Source organism: Scyliorhinus canicula, chromosome 1, assembly GCF_902713615.1.
Source record: "Scyliorhinus canicula chromosome 1, sScyCan1.1, whole genome shotgun sequence".
Taxonomy (NCBI): domain Eukaryota; kingdom Metazoa; phylum Chordata; class Chondrichthyes; order Carcharhiniformes; family Scyliorhinidae; genus Scyliorhinus; species Scyliorhinus canicula.
In genome coordinates, this window is record NC_052146.1 from 218,465,064 (window position 1) to 218,486,916 (window position 21,853).

At 44.6% G+C, this 21,853-nt stretch overlaps 1 protein-coding gene across 1 annotated transcript in view; it reads right to left on the reverse strand.

Annotated features, from left to right (window-relative positions):
• ehbp1 (EH domain binding protein 1) overlaps positions 1–21,613 on the reverse strand; it is a 481,622-nt gene extending 460,009 nt beyond the window's left edge. The window contains 2 exon segments of the mRNA XM_038807817.1: positions 19,133–19,498; positions 21,299–21,613. Of these exon segments, the coding sequence (XP_038663745.1) occupies positions 19,133–19,236 (104 nt within the window). The 5' untranslated portion in view covers positions 19,237–19,498; positions 21,299–21,613.
• Positions 21,614–21,853: the final 240 nt, after the last annotated feature.

Genomic DNA, 21,853 nt, shown 5'->3' on the forward strand with positions numbered 1-21,853 from the left:
GCTGGAAAAGATCATTATACTCTGGAAATGGTTTTGCCAACACTGAAGTGTTTTGCAATGAAATCAGTCTTCTCTTTGACTTCTACTAGCTTTGCCAAAACTGTTGCGAAATTGGGACACTCTAACTAGATCGATTGAGGAATGGCAAGCCCTTTTAAAAACTGCAATGGTTGGAATGGTTGGAAGCGGCTGGTTTAGCATGGGGCTGGTTTAGCACAGGGCTAAATCACTGGCTTTGAAAGCAGACCAAGGGAGGCCAGCAGCACGGTTCAATTCCCGTACCAGCCTCCCCAAACAGGCGCCGGAATGTGGCGACTAGGGGCTTTTCACAGTAACTTCGTTTGAAGCCGACTTGTGACAATAAGAGATTTTCATTTTTTATTTCAATTAAGTAGAAACAGAAAATACTGGAAAGACACAAATCATCCAGCACCTTAAGAGTAAAGGTTAGTTTATCTTTTGAATGTTGGCTCATCAGGACTGGAAGCCAGAACAGATACTGTTGCAATCGCAAACAAGATAAAGGTGAGAGGTTGAAGAAGAACAGGTAGACATTTCAGTTATGTATCCTGACTCCTTTCATAAAGGTGGCGTGACAATTTGTACACAGGTTATTCCAAAATTTGAAACGGGTTAAAAAAAATCTGATTTACACCACAATTTGTGAAACGGCAGAGAAGTAAATAGGGTGGTAAAAGCATCCGAGTTGGGAAGTGAAGAAAAAGACAAAAAATAAAAAAAGATACGGGTAAACAGCTTCAAAATAAAAGGTCCTTAGAATAAATAAGCAGGAGAGAGGTAGACTGTGGTAGTTTGAAACTGGTTAAGTCAGAGAGCTGCCAAGGTGAAAGGTGAACTTTTCCTGATATTTTCTTTGGGTGGAACAGAGCAGGAGGTGAAAACTGAAAGGTCAGAATGGGAGGGCAAGTTAGACGTGTAAGCTAAAGGGAATTCATGATCATGCTTGAAGACCAGAGTTGGAATGTTTGGCAAAACAGTCACTCGCCAACATTTGGTCTCCCCAGTGTCGAGGAGATTGTGTTGTGTGCAGAGAATAGAGTAGATTGGAGAAAGAACAAATAAATCATTGTCTCGCCTAAGTGTTGCAATCCTGGACAATGGCACGAGAAGAGATAACTGAGACATGTTGCTGTGATTACATGGGAAGTTAACAGAGAAAGACAAAGCAGAAATGGTGATATCAGAAAACAAGGGTATTCCTGAGAAGAGTGCTTCCAGAGAATAGATTGGGGGAAGAGAAAGATATGCTTGATAGCAAGAGCACCTTATTGATTGTTGAACAAGAACTGGAGGATATGAAGAAACGTTTGATGAATGGTGAGGATGGTGAAAATGTTGTCATTGCTATAAGAAGTGGGTGGAAGTGAGTGACACAGGAAATGTAGATACTATAGTTAGAGCCTTAATGATCACAGATGTGGGAAAGCCTTAGTCAAGGAAGATCAGAGCAGAAATGCCAGAGACTGAATTATTTGCAGAAAGAATTGCAGTCCCAAGAGGAATGCGGGCAAAGTAGGAAGAATCAAAGATTTAGGCGCATTTAATGGATGTCTGTCAAGAGAAGTCTAGGATGAATGGGAAAGATCAGATGGAATACAAGAAGATGAAGAATAGTGAAATGCTTCTGAGTGGGAAGAGAGTAACAATACACTCAGAACACCAGAGGTGATTGTCTCCCTGGACGCAGGAAAGGCCTTTGACAGAGTCGATGGAAATACCTCATTGAGGTACTAGAGCGGTTTGGGCAAGGGACAGGGCTCACCTCATGGGGCAAACTCCTGTACAACACCCCCAAGGCGAGCGTTTGGACCAACACCACCAACTCTGAATACTTCCAGCTGCACAGAGGCACAAGGCAGGGATGCCCACTGTCCCCACTCTTGCTCACCCCGGCAATCAAGCTGCTGGCAATCACCCCGAGAGCGGCAGGAAGCTGGAAGGGAATCCGAAGAGGAGGCAGAAAGCACAGAGTCTTGCTTTATGCGGATGACCTGCTCCTCTACATCTCGGACTCACAAAACAGCATGAAAGGAATCATGAAGTTCCTGGGAGAGTTTGCAGTCTTCTTGGGCTACAAACTCAACCTGGGCAAAAGCAAAATATTCCCGGTGAACCCCAGAGGGGGAGGGGCAGATCTGGAGGGACTACCATTTCACACGCCCAAAACAAATTCCGCTACCCGAGGATGTAGAATGCCCATGACAGGACACGGATCCACAAGTGGAACCTGACCAGCCTGTCAGAGGAAACAAAAAAGGACCTACAGAGATGGGACACACTCCCGCTCCCCCTGACGGGGAGGGTACAGATGACCAAGATAAACGTACTGCCCAGGTTCTTCTTCCTGTTCAGGTCCATATCAATCTGCACCCTCAAGGCCTCTTTCAACTCAATAGACAAGATGATTATGCCGTTTGTGTGTGGGGACGGGAGGAAGAATCCAAGAATCCCCCTTAAAGTCCTACAAGGAAGAAGAAACATGGGGAGGCCTGGCCCTCACGAACCTACAATACTATCACTGGGCAGCCACGGCAAAATGAGTGAGGGGATGGGTGAAGGAGCCAGACATGGAATGGGTGAGGTTGAAGGAGACCTCCTGTACAGAACGTCCCTCCGGGCTCTCGCCATGGCAACAAAACACTCAACAAGCCCAGTGGTCGTAGCTACCCTGAGAACTTGGAACCAGATGAGGCCACACTTCGTTCTGACCAAAATATTTATCATGGGCCCCACCAGCGGCAACCATTGGTTCACACCAGCCATGCTTGTGGCCATCTTTAAGCGGTGGAGACAGGACAGGGGGACATTGATGATGAGAGACATTTACACTGAGGACAGACTAGTAACCCTAGAGGAACTGATGGAGAGACTGGAACTACCAAGCGGAAATGAACTCCGACATCTACAGGTCAAAAAGTTTCTCTGCAAGGAGGTGACAGCTTACCCACGGACCATGAGAAGCACAATGTTAGAGGAGATACTGGACACGGACAGTCTGGGAATGGGAAACTGTGGGGACCTGTACGGGTGACTATTAGAAAGAATGCACTCCCCACTAGACGAGACATAAGAACAATGGGAGGATGAGTAGGACAGTAGGACTTTAAACTTCTGAGTCGGGGGGAAGGGAAAGGAAAAGCAACAGGGAGTAGGGAGTTAAATGGAAGGATAAGCAGCAGGTTAGCATGTGTGCAGGTGGGTTTAAGTGCAAGGCAGACTAGGAATGAAGCAAAAAGGAAGGATAACTTAGGACATCTCATGATGTACAATTTCTCTAATAATAAGAAAGTCAGCATTAAGGCACTTTACCTGAATGCTCGTAGCATTCGTAACAAAGTTGGTGAATTAACGGCACAAATCATCGGGAATGAATATGACTTGATAGCCATTACGGAGACATGGTTGCAGGATGGTCACGACTGGGAGTTAAATATCCAGGGGTACCAGACGTTTCGGAGGGATAGACAGGTATGTAAGGGAGGTGGAGCAGCACTAATAATCAAGGACAACATCAGGGTGGCATTGAGGGATGATATAGGTTCTATGGAGAATGAGGTGGAATCCATTTGGGTAGAAATTAGAAATTCTAAGAAGAAAAAGACACTGATAGGCATAGTCTATAGGCCACCAAATAATAGCATCGCACTGGGACGGGCAGTAAATGAAGAGATAACTAATGCCTGTGAAAAGGGTATAGCAGTTATCATGGGAGATTTTAATCTGCATATAGATTGGTCAAATCAGCTCGGTCAGGGTTTCCTTGAAGAGGAGTTCGTTGAATGTATCCGGAATAGTTTTCTGGAACAATATGTAATGGAACCGACGAGAGAGCAAGCTATCCTAGATCTGGTCCTGTGTAATGAGGCAGGAATAATTAATGACCTCATCGTTAGGGATCCTCTTGGGAGGAGTGATCACAGAATGGTTGAATTTAGTATACAGATGGAGAGTGTGATGATAGAATCCAATACCAGGGTCCTATGCTTGAACAATGGGGACTACGATAGAATGAGGAAGGACCTCGCTAAAGTAGACTGGAAACAAATATTTTATGGTAGGACAGTTGAGGAGCAGTGGAGTACTTTCAAAGAAATCTTTCATAGTGCTCAACAAAAGTATATTCCAGTGAGAAGGAAGAATTGTAAGAAAAGAGGTAATCTACCATGGGTGTCTAAGGAGATACATGAGGCTGTCAAATTGAAAGAGAAGGCTTACAAAGTGGCCAAGATCAGCGGGAAACTAGAAGATTGGGAAAACTTTAAAGGTCAGCAGAAATTCATGAAAAAAGCCATAAAGAAAAGTAAGATAGAACACGAAAAAAAACTGGCACAGAATATAAGGACAGATAGCAAAAGTTTTTATAATTATATAAAACTAAAAAGAGTGGCTAAAGTAAACATTGGTCCGTTAGCGGATGAGAGTGGTCATTTAGTTATGGGATATGATGAAATGGCGGAGGCATTGAAAAAATATTTTGTATCGGTCTTCACAGTGGAGGACACTAATAACATGCCAGCAATTGACCGAAAGAAGGTAGGTGAGGACCTGGAAACCATTACTATCACAAAAGAGCAAGTGTTGGGCAAGCTAATGGAGCTCAGGATAGATAAGTCTCCTGGCCCTGATGGAATGCATCCCAGGGTACTGAAAGAGATGGCTGGAGTAATAGCAGATGCACTGGCGGTAATTTTCCAAAATTCGCTGAACACTGGGTCAGTCCCAGAGGATTGATAAACAGCAAATGTGACGCCACTGTTTTAAAAGGGAAGTAGACAAAATATAGGGAATTATAGACCAGTTAGCTTAACCTCTGTCGTGGGGAAGATGCTTGAGTCTATTATCAAGAAAGAGATAGGAGGGCACCTCGATAGAAATTGTCCCATTGAACGGACGCAGCATGGATTCATGAAGAGCAGTTCATGCTTGACGAAGCTCTTGGAATTCTATGAAGACATTTCGAGCAAGGTAGACAAAGGGGACCCAGTGGATGTGGTGTACATAGATTTCCAAAAGGCCTTTGACAAGGTACCGCACAAGAGGCTGCTGCATAAGATAAGGATGCATGGTGTTAAGGGTAGAGTACTAGCATGGATAGAGGATTGGTTGTCTAACAGGAAACAAAGAGTGGGAATAAATGAGTGCTATTCTGGCTGGCAATCAGTGAAGAGTGGTGTGCCTCAGGGATCGGTATTGGTACCACAATTATTTACAATTTATATAGACGATTTGGAGTTGGGAACTACGTGTAAGGTATCCAAGTTTGCAGATGACACGAAGGTGTGTGGCAGAGCAAAGTGTACTGAGAACTGTAAAACCTTACAGAGGAACATTGACACATTGAGTGAGTGGGCCACGGTCTGGCAGATGGAGTATAATGTCAATAAGTGTGAAGTCGTGCATTTTGGTAGGAGTAACAATAGAACGGATTATTACTTAAATGGTGAAAATGGTAAAAAGCTGCAGCTATGCAGAGAGACCTGGGTGTACTTGTGCATGAGTCACAGAAGGTTGGTCTGCAGGTGCAACAAGTAATTAGGAAGGCAAATGGAATTTTGTTCTTCATTGCGAAGGGGATTGAGTTTAAAAGCGGAGAGGTAATGTTGCAGTTGGTGAAATGAAAAAAAATGAAAATCGCTTATTGTCACGAGTAGGCTTCAATGAAGTTACTGTGAAAAGCCCCTTACTGTGGCTTGAAGTTACCTTGAAAAGCCAGGTGAGGCCACACCTGGAGTACTGCGTGCAGTTTTGGTCTCCACACTTGAGAAAGGATGTGCTAGCACTAGAGAGGGTGCAGAGGAGGTTCACTAGGCTGATTCCGGAGTTGAGGGGGTTATCGTATGAGGAGAGGCTGAATAGATTGTGATTATATTCACTGGAATTCAGAAGGTTGAGGGGGGATCTAATAGAAACATATAAAATTTTGAAGGGAATGGATAAGATAGAAGTAGAAAGGATGTTTCCACTGGTAGGTGAAAGTAGGACAAGAGGACATAGCCTCAAGATTAGGGGGAGCAGATTTAGGACTGAATCAAGGAGGAACTTCTTCACTCAGAGGGTGGTTAAAGTATGGAATTCCCTACCGAAAGGAGTAGTAGACGCTACTTCATTGAATATATTTAAAGATAGGGTAGATTTTTTTTGAAAAATAAAGGAATTACGGGATATGGCAAGAATGCGGGTAAGTGGTTCTGAGACCACGAATAGATCAGCCATGATCTTATAGAATGGCGGAGCAGGCTCAAAGGGCCGGACGGTCTACTTCTGCTCCTAGTTCTTATGTTCTTATGAGCTAGGAATAGAAATAGGACAGGAACTCTGGAACAAAGCATTGAGCAGGTCTAACTCCACCTCCTCATGCGCAATGCTAAGCCTCATGTGGCTGAACGTGGTACACAGAGCGTACCTGACCAGAACCCGAATGAGCAGGTTCTTCCCGGAGGTTGAGGACAAAGGTGAACAGAGCCTGGGAGGCCAAGCCGCCCAGGTCCACATGTTCTGGGCCTGCCCCAGGCTTGTCAGGTTCCGGACAGCCTTCTCCGAGGCAGTGCTGCAATGACTTTTGGAGTGGAGTTTGGTGTCCGCCTGTGTCGGGCAAAGTGCGTGTTCCATGCCAAAGAGGTAGTCTGCTTATGGTACCGGATGGACCGCAACGAATTGCATCCAGTGGCAGAAAGGGTACGTGCCATTCAGTTGACCCCCGCTGTGATGAAGCTCCATTCGTTTCTCAGCCTGGTAAACTAGGAAATTTCACCAGTATGTATACGCCCGTCAATTTAATATAATTATGGATCATAAGCCTCTTGTGAGGACAAAGCAATCCCGCCATTCCATCGGTGCGCATCCAGCACTGAGCACTACTACTGGCTGCATACAAGTAACTCTTTTAACCATCAGCCAAGGACCAACACAGCAGATGCAGACGTGCCGAGCCACTTGCCCCTACCAACGGAGGCCTCACCTCCCCCTCATGGCCATATTGAACTTCATGGACACCCTGCCTGTCACTGGGTCCCGCATCCGTGAATGGACCCAGATGGGCCCATCCTCGCCAAATATAGCACTTAATCTTGGTTGAGGGTGGGCAGCATCAACAGTTGCCCGACTAACTTTCTCCTCCAGGATGTCTGAGCTCAGTGGAGGACAGTATTCTCCTGTGGGGCACGCAGGTTGTGATCCCAGCAAAAGGCCAGGGCCTCACTGAAGGACCCACATAACTGGCACGCAGGAGTGTCTAAAATGAAGATGTTGGTGAGAAGCTACGTTTGGTGGCCAGGGCTCGATTGTGACATCAAGATGGTGGCTCAGCAATGCCCCATCTGCCAGGAGCAGCAGACGCTCCCTGCCACCACACCACTTCATCCCTGGGAATGGCCATACTGCCCCGGTTCATGCTGACTTCGCTGGTCTCTTCATGGGTTTCATGTTTCTTCTACTGGTGGATGCTCATTTGAAGTGGTTGGAGGTCCACCGGAGTGACAACGATCACCTCTCGCACGACTGTCGACAAACTGCGCCTTTTTCAACACACATGGCATCCTGAAAGTCAAGCTCAATGGACACAAAACAGCTTGGTTTTTGTTCGCCTATCGAACCACGCCACACGCAGTGATGGGTGTGGCCACGGCAGAGTTGCTCATGGGCCGGCGGCTCCGTAGCTGCCTGAGTTTATTGTACCAGATATCGGGCAAAGGTATGCCCGGCTCAAGCTCAGCAGGGACGTCCACCCCGATGATGTTCTCCAGGAGACGTCGCCTTTGTCCAGAATTTTACCATTGGTGCCCTCTGGCTCTCGGGGGCGGTTCTCCACTCGACTGGTCCGGTCTCCTACTGGGTTCAGGTTGGCAACCAGCAAGGCCGGCGCCATTTGGATCACCTTCGGTCATGCAGGCCCCCTATTGGTCCTGTTCCTGATGAGCTCCCTGCCCACGTGCATCCGGTCCAGTAGTCCAACAGGCCTCTGATGCCACGGTCTTGCTATGCATCCGCGGGACATGCCCTCTTCCGATTCCGAAATGGGCACGCAGCCATCCTCAGCCTCAGAGGGAGACTCTGCTGCACAATTGCCTCCTGTCACTGTCTTACTGCGGCACTCCAATAGAAAGCACCGTTCCCCAGCACGATATCGCCATCGGACCAGGTGCACCGGGCACATGCCGTTCCACCGGAGCCATAGTGAGTCCATCAATTCTCCTCTCCTTCTGTTTCTCATCCTCCCCCGCATCTATAGCCAGTGGAGGGTCCTTTAGACTTATGGGTGGGGATGGGATGGGATGTCATAACCTGTATCAATATTGTACTGACGGCGTCAGGGATTCCGTATTCCCTGAATCCTTGGGGGAATATGTGCTTCTCCACCAAGAGGACAGGGCGATTTGAGCACTTCCGGTAAAAAGTCAGCCGGTCTCTCATTTGATTGAGCAGCACCAAGTGTCGTGTATCCAGGACTTTTGGTATAAATTATTGCTTCATTCAAATCGGTGTGGACTCCCCCTTCTTGCAGATACAAAAACCCTCATATGGGTTTGCTTTTTAATCAATCTTTTGGTGGCCCTCTGCTGATTTCTAAAACACTCCCAATCCTCACTTTTTTTTGCAATATTGCAAGTGTCACCTTTTAATCTAATATGATCCTTAATTTCCTGAGTGAACTACAGATGGGTCTTTCATGAGGGGGTTTTATTTTTCAAATCAATGTATTTTTGTTGACCATGTTGAATTGTTTCTTTTACCACACCTATTAGTCTACTTACCCAATTAACCATAGCCAGTTCTCCCCTCAAAGCAATGCAAGATTAGGATTCTAGTTCATAATTCACAAGACCCTCCTCACTATAACTCATGATATAACAACATGTATCTAATTAAGTCATGGGGGAGTGTAAACGCCTCCACCTCGTGTGCAAGGTCGGGGCTGATACAGCTGAAGGTGGTGTATAGAGCGCACCTTACAAGGACGAGGATGGCTGGCTCTTTGAGGGGGTTGAAGATGTGTGCGAACGTTGCAGGGGGGACCCGCAAATCACATTCATATGTTTTGATCCTGTCCAAACCTGGAAGATTACTGGAAGGAGGTGTTTAGGGTAATCTCTAAAGTGGCGCACGTGAAACTGGACCCGGGCCCTCGGGAGGCCATATTCGGGGTGTCAGATTAGCCGGGGTTGGAAACGGGCGCGGAGGCAGATGGTGTAGCCTTCGCCTCGTTGATCGCCCGAAGGCGGATCCTGTTAGGGTGTAGATCAACCTCCCCACCTTGTGCCCTGGCGTGGCGGGGGGACCTGCTGGAATTCTTGATGCTTGAAAAGGTCAAATTTGAACTGATGGGAAGGATGGGGGGGGGGGGGGGGGGGGGGGGTGTTGGTGGGAGAGGGACTGTGTGTGTTAATGGTGACTATGGGCGATTCCTCATTCCTTTTTGTCATTTGTTTGTGTTAACACGCGGGCCAATGTCTGGGGTTTGGTGGGAGGATGGGATCATTGTTATTGATATGAGGATTGACATTACATTCGGTACTGATTATTGTTTATTGGTGGGTGTAAATTTGGGAAAATAAAAAATATATATATTTTTTTAATTAACTCATGAGAAATTGAGTTTTTTCCCAGCTGAATATTATTAATATATTTAGAATAAATCATTCATATTAATAGGGTTATACATATTTCTGACTTAATACAAATATGAATGGAGTTTTTAAAACAGAGCACAATTTCCTGCATAGGTTTTAAGAAACTTGCTGTAAGCTAAGTTACAATTCAACTCTCAATAGGAGAAACACAAAAACTTTAGTATTGTACTTTCAAACATTTCTAGTTAAGAAGGAAGAAATTTCCATTAATTTCAATGAAAACTCAACCACTTTTGGGAACAAAAGGTCTCGAGTACTTCCTATAAACTATTAATACTGTACAACCATACTAAACATTTGGGATAAAGCATTTCAATTTCAAAAATGGTAATCGTGGCAGCTTCACCTAACTCTGGCTGAGAAATATCATTAGGTATCTTAAAACTTCCCATCACCTATTCCCTTATAAATTCCTATCCTCACAGTTATAATGATATCTTGCTCTGTAGACCTGTCACTATAATTATACCCTCCCCATGGGGTAATATAGAGTAACCACTGGCAAGATGGTCTAATTACTGGGTGTCACATTTACTCAGGTACTTTCTATTATAAATGCCAAGATAGGAAATAATAGAAATATAAAAATAGCCAGGATCTATGACTTTAAAATAAGTCCAGGTAAATCTCCAGGCGCTCTAACCCAATTCTACCCAAAGTCTTGACTTCTCATGTGCTATGGTGCCCAGGAAGATTCACTATTTAAATGATATACATAAATGCAAAACTAGTCAATCTTCCTGGCTAACATCCTGCCTATAAAAGGTTTTTATTAAATGAGTTTGAGTAATATCAATCCGGTCTTAGTAGCCATGCACCTTGAGCTGCTGCTGCTGCTGCTGCTTTTCTGCGTTTGGGACTGTACCTGGCTTGGGATCACGTCATTTCATTGGATCACATAGCATACGGTACAGAAAAAGGCCATTTCGGCCAAACCAGTTTATGTCAGTGTTTATGTGCCAATCGAGCCATCTCCCATTTTTCCTCATCCAAGTCTACCACTGTAATCCTCTATTCCCTCTCCCTCATATCCCTTTTCCAGCTTCCACTTAGATGCACCCATTCCATTCACTTCAACCATTCCCTGTGATACTGTAGTGAGTTCCCCATTCTCATCACTCTTTGGGTAAGTTGCTCCTTCTGAATTCCCTACTGGAATTCTTGGTGACTATCTTATATTGATGGCTTTTAGTTATGTTCATCCCCTCAAGAGGAACCATTGTCTCTGTATTCAGTCTATCAAAACCTTTCAGAATTTCAAAGACTTCTATAAGGTTACTCCTTTGATTCCCCCAGCTCCCCCAAGCCCCCACCAAGAAAAATACACAGCCTATCAATCCTTACCTGATATGATGCTACAATCTTGTTAAGGACCAGTAACTTATTTTTGAAAGTAGGCAAAGTTTGGAATCCCAAGTACTTACTCAGAATAAAGTCACAAAATTCCACTGTTTTAAATAAACAGCCTATACAATACAAAGTTAGAAAAGTAACACAATTTATAATGCCTATCTTACACGCAACTGTCAGAATTAACAAGATGAATATGAAATTACAAGCAAATTGTGGTTAAACACACAATGAACCATAAATGACCAGGACAGATCCCAGTAACCCACCCTAATGTCAATGCCCGGTGTTACACAACCTCATCAAAACAAAGTCTCCCCTCCTAAGGGTTTCGAAAATCTAGCCTCTGAATTCGCTCCAAAAGTCACTCCCTCGCCTGCCTCAATGACTGCTCTTCTCCTGAGACTATATTCCACTGGCTCGCTGATGCTGCACTCCTGCACCTACTTCACGGACACTACTCCAGCTCTTCAGCTACACTAAGCAGACCACCACTGCTCTAAAGGAGCTACCTTTGACTCAACGGTCCGCAGCATGGAGTAACCAACCTTCCATCTTTTCAACTCTCCAGCACTTTTGCTGTGCCCTCCCTATCTGAAGCCTGCGAACTGCAGCATTTTTACAGATTGGAGCCTCTTCTCCAGCCTCCGTGGTTTCACTCCCTGACGATTCCTACCAGTGGTCTCCCTCGCTGTCCTGGGACTCCCCTTGTTATGGCGCCAAAACTGGATTCCATGATCATTGATTTTGCGTCATGCAGGTGCACGGCCCGATCCCTGCAGCTGTCAAAAGACCGCAGAATATGGAGCACACGTGGCCCTTCACCCTGCCACTATCAGTGCCAGAACTCTTGGGCCAATTAGGAAATTATGTCCTTGGCCTCTGCCCAGTACAAGCCAAGTCCACATTTCTAAAAAATATATATCACGCATTTCTGGTGTCATCCATTGCCTCCACATCCTTTGTATAATAGTGAACTTAACTGTATGCAGTCCAAAAAGTGTGGTTTGATACAGGTTTAGCATAATGGTCCCTCTTTTCAATTCTATCCTTCTAGAAATAAAGCCTAGTACACTTTTTTCTGTTTTATTCCATGTAACCTGTTGTGGTGCAACTTTTGGTGATTGGTACATTTTACTCCAAGACCCCTTAATTCCTTTACCCCATCACTTCAAGTAATAACTGACCTCCCCATCAAAATGTACCACCACATATTTATATGAACTTCATTTGTCAATTATTTACCCATTCTGCAAACTTAATGTTCGCCTGTAATTTGTTGCAGTCCTCCTCAATATTGACCATCTTCCCCCCCCCCCCCAAAATTTGTTGTCGTCCGCAAGTTTTGAAATTGCGATTTTGATTCAAACCCAAATTCTTAATGTAACTTGTAAACAGCAGTGATCCCAGCACTTATCCTTGTGGAACACCACTTCCCACTTTCTGTCGGTCTGAATAACTACTCTTTACTCCCAGTCTGCTTTCTGTCTTGAAGTCAGCTAGCAATTCATTCTGCTACTTGTTCCCCGGTTCCACAGTCTCTAACCTTATTCATTAGTATATTATGGGGCACTTTATGTCAAAGGCTTTTAGAAAGTGTTATATTTCCAAGTTAAGGTGGTGAGTGACTTGCAGGGGAACCTCCAGGTGCTGGGGTTCCCAGGTATATTGTCCTTCTAGATGGTAGTGGTCGTGGGTTTGGAAGGTGCTGTCTAAGGAAACTTGGTGAGTTACTGCAGTGCATCTTGTAGCTGGTACACACGGTTGCCACTTTTCTTCAGTGGTGGAGGGTTTGAATGTTTGTGAAGAGGTAGCAATCAAGCTTTGTCCTGGATGGTACCAGGCTTCGAGTGTTGTTGGAGCTGCACTCTTCCAAGCATGTGGAGAGTATTCCATTACACTCTTGACTTGTGTTTTGTAAATGGTGGAGGTGAGTACTCGCCATAAGATTCCTAGCCTTTGACCTGCCCTGGTAACCAAAGTATTAATATGGCTAGTCCAGTTCAGTTTCTGATCAGTGGTAACCCCCAGGATGATGAATCAGTGATGGCAATGCCATTGAATGTCATGGGGCGATGGTTAGATCCTCTCTTGTAGGAGATGGTCATTGCCTGGCACTTGTGTGGCAAGAATGTAACTTGCCACTTGTCAGCCCAAGCCTGGATACTATCCAGGTCTTGCTGCATTTTGTAATGGACTGCTCCATTATCTGAGGAGTCACGAATGGTGTTGAACATTGTGCAGTCATTGTGCAAACATCCCCACTTCTGACCTTATGACGGAAGGGAGGTCATTGATGAAGCAGCTGAAGATGGAGTTTCCCAGCACTAGGACCACTTGTATTTTTGATCCATCTAAATGGAGTTGGGGGCATAGGACACAATTTCAAAATGCATATAGTAAAGTGAAAACAAAGGAATATGGTAATATACTTTGAAGAGGACAGCATGGCATGGTAGCACAGTGCTTAGCACCGTTGCTCTGCGGTCCAGGGTCCCAGGTTCGATTCCTGGCTTGGGTCACTGTCTATGCGGAGTCTGCATGTTCTTCCCGTGTCTACGTGGGTTTCCTCCGGGTGCTCCGGTTTCCTCCCATAGTCCAAAGATGTGCAGGTAAGGTGGATTGGCCATGATAAATTGCCCTTAGTGTCCAAAAAAAAGGTTAAGTTGGGTTAACGGGATATGGTAGAGATGTGGGCTTAAGTTGGGTGCTCTTTCCAACAGCCTGTGCAGACTCAATGGGCCAAATGGCCTCCTTCTGCACTGTAAAGTCTATGATGCTATGACAGGCAAACAGTGGAATAGGTGGACACATGGCAGATGAAATATTATTGCAAATCAGTGGTGAAGGCAGTGAAGTTTGAAGTATAATTGGGCGTTCGTACATATAGAAGCTAGCCTGGTGCTTGCAAATAATGTCATTAACAGTTAGCATGTTAATGACAAAGTGAGGGGGACCAAAGTCTCCAGCTGTAAGAGGCAGTAAACCTCACTGCATTTCATATACTATTCTCATTATAAAACAATCTCAAATCTTAAACAATTGTTTCAACTAAAATGTCTACACATATTTTCCTCAAATATAATTCCACACTATTATAGTAGATAAGTCAATTTGTATTTTGACCTTCCATATGATGTCTACTCAGCAGAGTGTCTCAAACATTCAAAAAGATATACATGGCTCTTATTTCAGGCTGCTAAACTGAAGTGCTCACTGGTTATACAATTTAGTACTGGCTGAATATTACTCTGCAAACTGCCTCATCTTTATTCATGGTGGCATCTTCATTCCCATGTATGTTCCTGGTAATCAACTGCAGAATAATTTGTTGCTTATTTTTAAACAGAGAACATTGCTCCACATTCATATGAAGTGAATTGACAGATATTGATCAAAATAATTTCATGAAAATCTGTGTGTTTTAAAAGAAAACATCTTGAAGTAATTTTAAAGCTCTCATCTCTAGAATGTAGATGGCTGTTACACATTCATTTAACTTTGCTTTCATTATTAAACATATTGGACTTGCCTGATCAGGTCAAATATCTTGTAATCGTGAGGGGATTTGCTATTCTTTGTAACTATTTATCAGTAAATACTTCTCTTCCAGTCAACAGGACTAATTTTAACTTGTAAATTAGCATTCTGATGTGAAATGTTTTGAGGGTATGATATGGATCTGGACAGCAAAACTTTCCAATGAGTACAATAAAAATCTCCAGAAGAAATTTTCAAAAATATAATGCAAGGATAGAAGGCCAAGATCAAATTTAAGACTTTCACTCTTGATATTAAGATGACTAGACATCGGTGGCACTGACATCTATCATTATGCATCGAGAGGTTGGTCATGAGGCACATCAACTCCATACTCCCAGAATGCCTTGTTCCACTGCAATTCACATACTGCCACAACCTGTCCACAGCTGATGCCATCTCCCTGGCCCTACACTCATCCCTGGAGCATCTCGACAACAAGGACTCCTACAACGGGGCTGGTTTAGCACACTGGGCTAAATCGCTGGCTTTTAAAGCAGACCAAGGCAGGCCAGCAGCTCGGTTCAATTCCCGTACTAGCCTCCCCGAACAGGCGCCGGAATGTGGCGACTAGGGGCTTTTCACAGTAACTTCATTGAAGCCTACTTGTGACAATAAGCGATTTTCATTTTCATTATTTATTGACTACAGCCCCGCCTTCAACACCATAATCCCAGCCAAGCTCATATCAAAGCTCCAAAACCTAGGCCTTGGCTCCTCCCTCTGCAACTGGATCCTCGGCTTTCTGACCCTTAGACCACAATTAGTAAGAATAAACAACAACACCTCCTCCACGATAGTCCTCAATATCAGGGCCCTGCAAGGCTCCGTACTCAGCCCCCTACCATACTCCCTGTACACACACAACTGCATGACACAATTTGGCTCCAACTTCATCTATAAGTTTGCTGACGACACAACTGTAGTGGGTCGGGTCTCAAACAACGACGAATCAGAATACAGGAGGGATATAGAGAACCTAGTGGAGTGGTGTAACGACAACAATCTTTCCCTCAATGTCAGCAAAACCAAAGTGCTGGTCATTGACTTCAGGAAGCAAAGTATCATACGCACATCACCAAAAATCTGACCTGGTCCTCCCACGTCGACGCTACGACCAAGAAAGCACAACAGCGCCTATACTTCCTCAGGAAACTTGGCATGTCCACATTGACTCTTACCAACTTTTACAGGTGCACCATAGAAAGCATCCTCTCCGACTGCATCACAGCTTGGTATGGCAACTACTCAGCCTAAGAACACAAGAATCTTCAGAGTCATGAACACCGCCCAGTCCATCACACGATCCTGCCTCCCATCCATTGACTCCATCTACACCTCCCACTACCTGGGGAAAGCGGGCAGCATAATCAAAGACCCTTCCCACCCGGCTTACCCACCCTTCCAACTTCTTCCATCAGGCAGGAGATACAAAAGTCTGAGAACATGCACAAACAGATTCAAAATCAGCTTCTTCCCCGTTGTTACCAGACTCCTAAACGACCCTCTTATGGATTGATCTGATTAATACTACATTCCTATATGTTCACCCGATGCCTGTGTCTATGTATTTACATTGTGTACCTTGTGTTGTCTTATTGCGAATTTCCTTTTCATGTACTAAATGATCTGTTTGAGCTGCACACAGAAAAATACCTTTCACTGTATCTCTGTACACGTGACAATAAACAAATACAACCCAATCCAATAGTAAACCGCTTGAATGTCATTTTTATAGTTTAAATGGAACATTTCCATACTACTGTGCACAACTGTTTATTGTACTTCATAGTGTACGGGTATATGCTCACATTCAAAATAATATTATTGCTCCCATGGACCTATTAGAATAAAAGAGAGCACACAAACATTTAACCAATTAAAGTTAGTCTTGTATTAATCTGTGCCTCCGTTCACTATGGGATCTGAATAAGGTAAAAAGTAGATAAAGTTGCCATAGTCGCAGGTGGCCATAGGCTGCTTTGCCCTTTGAGGGGGAAGTACTGACCGGTGGTGATTTAACCCGAGGATCACCACACCTTAGGAAAGTGAGCCTTCATGGAGAGCCTCAGCTAGTATGTGGATTGAACCCACACTGCTGGCCTTGCTCTGCATCACAAATCAGCTTTCAGTGAGCATATACCCGTACACTATGAAGTACAATAAACAGTTGAGCACAGTAGTATGGAAATGTTCCATTTAAACTATAAAAATAACATTCAAGCGGTTTACTGTTGGATTGCGTTGTATTTGTTTATTGTCACGTGTACAAAGATACAGTGAAAGGTATTTTTCTGTGTGCAGCTCAAACAGATCATTTAGTACATGAAAAGAAAATTCGCAATAAGACAACACAAGGTACACAATGTAAATACATAGACACAGGCATTGGGTGAACATACAGGAGTGTAGTATTAATCAGATCAGTCCATAAGTGGGCCGTTTAGGAGTCTGGTAACAACGGGGAAGAAGCTGATTTTGAATCTGTTTGTGCATGTTCTCAGACCTTTGTATCTCCTGCCTGATGGAAGAAGTTGGAAAGGTGAGTAAGCCGGGTGGGAAGGGTCTTTCATTATGCTTCCTGTTTTCCCCAGGCAGTGGGAGGTGTAGATGGAGTCAATGGATGGGAGGCAGGATCGTGTGATGGACTGGGCGGTGTTCAGGACTCTCTGAAGATTCTTGTGGTCTTAGGCTGAGTAGTTTCTAGGCAAGTGAGCTAGACTGACCCCAAAGCTGCCTATGTCATCTGGGATCTGAATATGCCAAAAGCAGCAATAACCTTTTTCCAATGACAGACACATACCTAGATACAGTGACAATACAGTGCAAAGCATTTGGGAAACCATTTCCTTTAAATGTTTCTGTTCTGGATTTAATCTTAATATTAATCTGAAAGTATACAAATAAATGAACAAGTACATTATAAAACATGCTATCCTTCTCAGTGCAAGTTTTCTTGAGCAATAGTGATTTAAAACTGCACTAAATATTGTACCTACAAAGTATTTTTAAATAAGCCAAGGATCATTATATATTTACTTTCAATTTTCTTAATTCCAACACTCAATATAAATATGGCTGTAACAGAAGTTCCAGACTTGACGTCACAGAGTGGACCAGATTAACGTATGAGACACACGTGCGTCTTAATCAGGTTAGTGTCATTATTCCAGAACACTGGAACATTCATTGAAACCATTATAATACAGGAAATGTTTTAATAAGCTCTCACAATGTGGTGGTACAGTGAAACATTGATAATCTGTCCGAACACAACATGACTTCCACCAATTTACCCACATTTCCACTCAGCAGTGGTCATTTCTTTTACTCTTGCTATTAACAGTTGATTAATCAATTGATCCACACACTTGCAACAGCTCAGGCATGCACTCACCCACAAATCCAGGTCTGGACCTGCCACAGACCTGAAGGAGTTGGCCAGAAACATTCCCTCAGTGGTAAACATGCTTCCCAGCTACTGAGGTGAGCACAGTACATTTTGAATTCCCCCAGTTTTCCCATCATCTGCTGATCTCATTTGAACTCCTGATTTTAAATCAACGTAGAGCCTGTTTAATGTGCTCTTTACTACTTTGTGCAGCATGTTATGGTTTACTCATCAACATGTCTACCGGACTTATCTATCCTCTTTTTCAAATTGCTAGTAGCTAGATAAGATGTCTAGCCCCTGGAGAGGCCACTGGCTGTTCTACAAAGAGCAAAATGACCTTCAAAAAGAATGTGTAGTACATTAATGAGATGGAGGAAATTGAATAACATTAAACACAATATTGTCTCTCCAACTGTTACAGAGCTGCAGATATTTGCAATCCTTTGCTACTGTAAAACAAAACTTACCCCTAGCTCTCTCCCAATGATCCTATATGTTCCTCTATTTCAAATGGTTGCTCACTTTTAAAATATGCCGTGAACGCTGCCTGAACTATGCACTACGGCAAAATCACCCACGTTCCATTAATTCTGCATTTCATTATTGTATCATTGGTCTTGGTATTAATCTTGTCCTCGATCTCGGGTGACTGATAGTACAAAAAGATGTTGACTCCTCAGATAATGGCACAAGAAGAATCAAGGTGCAGTATATATTTGTGATAAATGACAATGGTGTTGCTAATATAGTATGGCAAATAAATGACTACAAAAAGATGTTGACTCCTCAGATAATGACACAAGGAGTTTCAAGGTGCAGTATATATTAGTGATAAATGACAATGGTGGTGCCAATATAGAATGCCAAATAAATGACAATCTGTGAGCTGAAAAGTCCAATTCCATTATCTATCAGTAAAAACCTTATCTAGAAACCTGATCACAAAAGAAAATCAAATCCAGAGCATTCCTAAAGCTGGAAGATGAACGTTGCCAATCTATTAATAATATGAACCCTATTTACAATTTGAATAAAATAAAAGTGACGCTGAACATCGGAGGTTTCTCAGCCCCGCCCAATTCCCATCGTGTGAGCTTGTTTTCGCAAAGAATAAATCACATCGTTAGTGGCAGGAATGGGATGGCAGTACGCCAACAGTACCACTTACAATCGAATACAACAATAAATTTATTATACTTACCATTTCTTTGTGCACTCTACCATTAATTCTTGGTATGAAGCCACAAACTGGAACTTGGATGCATGCTTCCCAACACGTTGCAGTCGTTTCCAAACTGAAGCCATGATTATTAGAATTTGTTTTGGGGCAGATGAGTTCAGGTATCAAACACAACTGAGATTTTCCAAGTCTGTAAATCAGAACCACGAGAGTAGATCCTTTACGAGTGATAACATTTCTTTCTCGTTGTTCATTTAAGAGAAAAATCACAAATAGGATGACACATTCCAATGTGGATTGTAAAGCACTCCGGTAACCTGCATGACTGTGGCAGGAAGTAGCTGTCAATTCATTCCTCTGGGATTAAATGATGTTGAATCATCAGGCCTGGAAACAGAGGTATGGATAGCGGTTTAAATAAAAATGCAACCAGGATAATTTACATATAGCTATTCTGCTGGCAAAAAATACTGGCAAACAACAAAAGAAGCTAACAGAAAAACTTATCCAAAATATTTAAACATAGAATCCCTACGGTGCAGGAAGCCGTCATTTGGCTCATCGAGTCTGCACCTTCCCTCTGAAGGAGCACTCTACCCAGGCCCACACCCCCAACCTGCCCCCATAACCCCACTTAACCTGCACACCTTTGGACTGTGGAAGGAAACCATAGCATCTGGAGGAAATCCATGCAGACACGGAGATAACCTGCAAACTCCACACAGAGTCACCCAAGGTCGGAATGGAACCTGGGTCCCTGGCACTGTAAGGCAGCAGTGTGTGCCACCCTAAACCGATCATTAAAAACTATGTTCCTTTTATACTTTCTAAATGCAACTTGGGACAGTTCAATCTCAGGATGTGGGCATGTGTTATTTATCGTCAACTTTCTACATTAAGAAATTAAATCTAAACATTTCTGCATAATATATATTGAGAAATGTCTGGGTTTCATCAAGTCGGTTACGCTAACAGGTTTCTCTGCAAAACAACGTGCATTATTACTTTTTTTTAAAAAACTCATCCACTAACTTTTTATTTTTTATATATGCACCTAACCGCTAGAGTAGATTACACAACAAAGGATTACAATTAACACATTATTAAAGAAAGAAAACATAATTAGACCATGGTTAACATAACTCATACATTAACACAAGGCCAACATAACACATGTAAATAAACCCCTTTATCACTGCACAAAACCTGCAAGACATTTCGCTCACAAACTGACAGCCCCACAGACACCCATCGCCCCAAATAGAGAAACTCCCCCTCACCCCAAATGCAGAAACTCTTCCCCCTCTCCTCAAAGCAGCCCCCTCTCTCCCCAAAAAGGCCCCCTCGCTCCCCCTCCCCAAAGTAGGAACTCTTTACCCTCTCCCCACCTCCAAAAACAGGCTCCCTCTCCCCACCCTCAAAAACAGACCACCCTCTCCTAAAAACAAGCCCCCTTTCTCCCACATCCAAAACAGACCCCCCTCTTCCCCTTCCCCGCAAAACAGATCCCCTTTCCCCAAAACAAATACCCCTCTCCTGCTCCCCCAAAAGGATCCCCTTCTTCCTCACCTCCCAAAAACAGATCCCCTCTCCCCATATCCCAAAACAGATCCCCCCTTCCCAAAACAGACCCCGTTACCCCCACCTCCCAAAACAGACCCAACTCTCCCCACCCTCCAAAACAGAACCAGCTCTCCCCCACCCCCCAAAACCGACCTCACTGTCTCCCTTCCCAAAACAGATCCCTCCCTGTCCCCTTCCCAAAACAGATCCCTCCCTGTCCCATTCCCAAAACAGATCCCTCCCTGTCTCCCTTCCCAAAACAGATCCCTCCCTGTCTCCCTTCCCAAAACAGATCCCACCTCTCCCCTTCCCAAAACAGATCCCTCCCTGTCCCCTTCCCAAAACAGATCCCTCCCTCTCCTCTTCCCAAAACAGATCCCTCCCTCTCCCCTTCCCAAAACAGATCCCTCCTCTCCCCTTCCCAAAACAGATCCCTCCCTCTCCCCTTCCCAAAACAGATCCCTCTCTGTCCCCTTCCAAAAACAGATACCTCCCTGTCCCATTCCCAAAACAGATCCCTCCCTGTCCCCTTCCCAAAACAGACCCCCCCCTCTCCCACCCCCCAAACCAGACACCCTCTTCCCCCCCACCCCCCAAAACAGCGCCGCCTTCCTCCTCACTCACCTCCCCCTCACAGGGGCTCTTTCTCTTTAACACTCCTCCTGATCCGAGGCCCCGGGCCCGGGCTGCTGCTCCCACCGACTACCCTGGGTTCAATGCGGCTGATGAAGCCCACCTCCCCCCGGGCCGGTACTCAGTGAATCAGCGCGGCCTCAGTCCCCGGGCACAACGCTCGGAGCCGCCTCCATCCTCACAACACAGCCCGGGCCGGGAGTGGAAGCCGGGACTGGCTATTGGGACCGGGACGGCGGCCGCAGACTGAGTGACGGACGGGAAGGCGGAGGGGGCGGCGCGGAGCGCTCTCAAACCAACCTGCTGCCTCTCTCAGCCTAACCTGCTGGCGGTCGCTCGGCAACACACCCCGCCCACAACAATCAGCGCCCGCAGCCCATTGGCGATCACCGGAAGAGAACACGTCAATCAGCGGAAAGGGTGGGACTTCTGTACACTTCCGGTTGTCACGTTAGAGGCAGAAGAATTGAGAAAGGGAGCAGGGACATAGATGAGGGGAGAACACTTGAGCTCATCCTCACTAATCTGCCTGCCGCAGATGCTTCT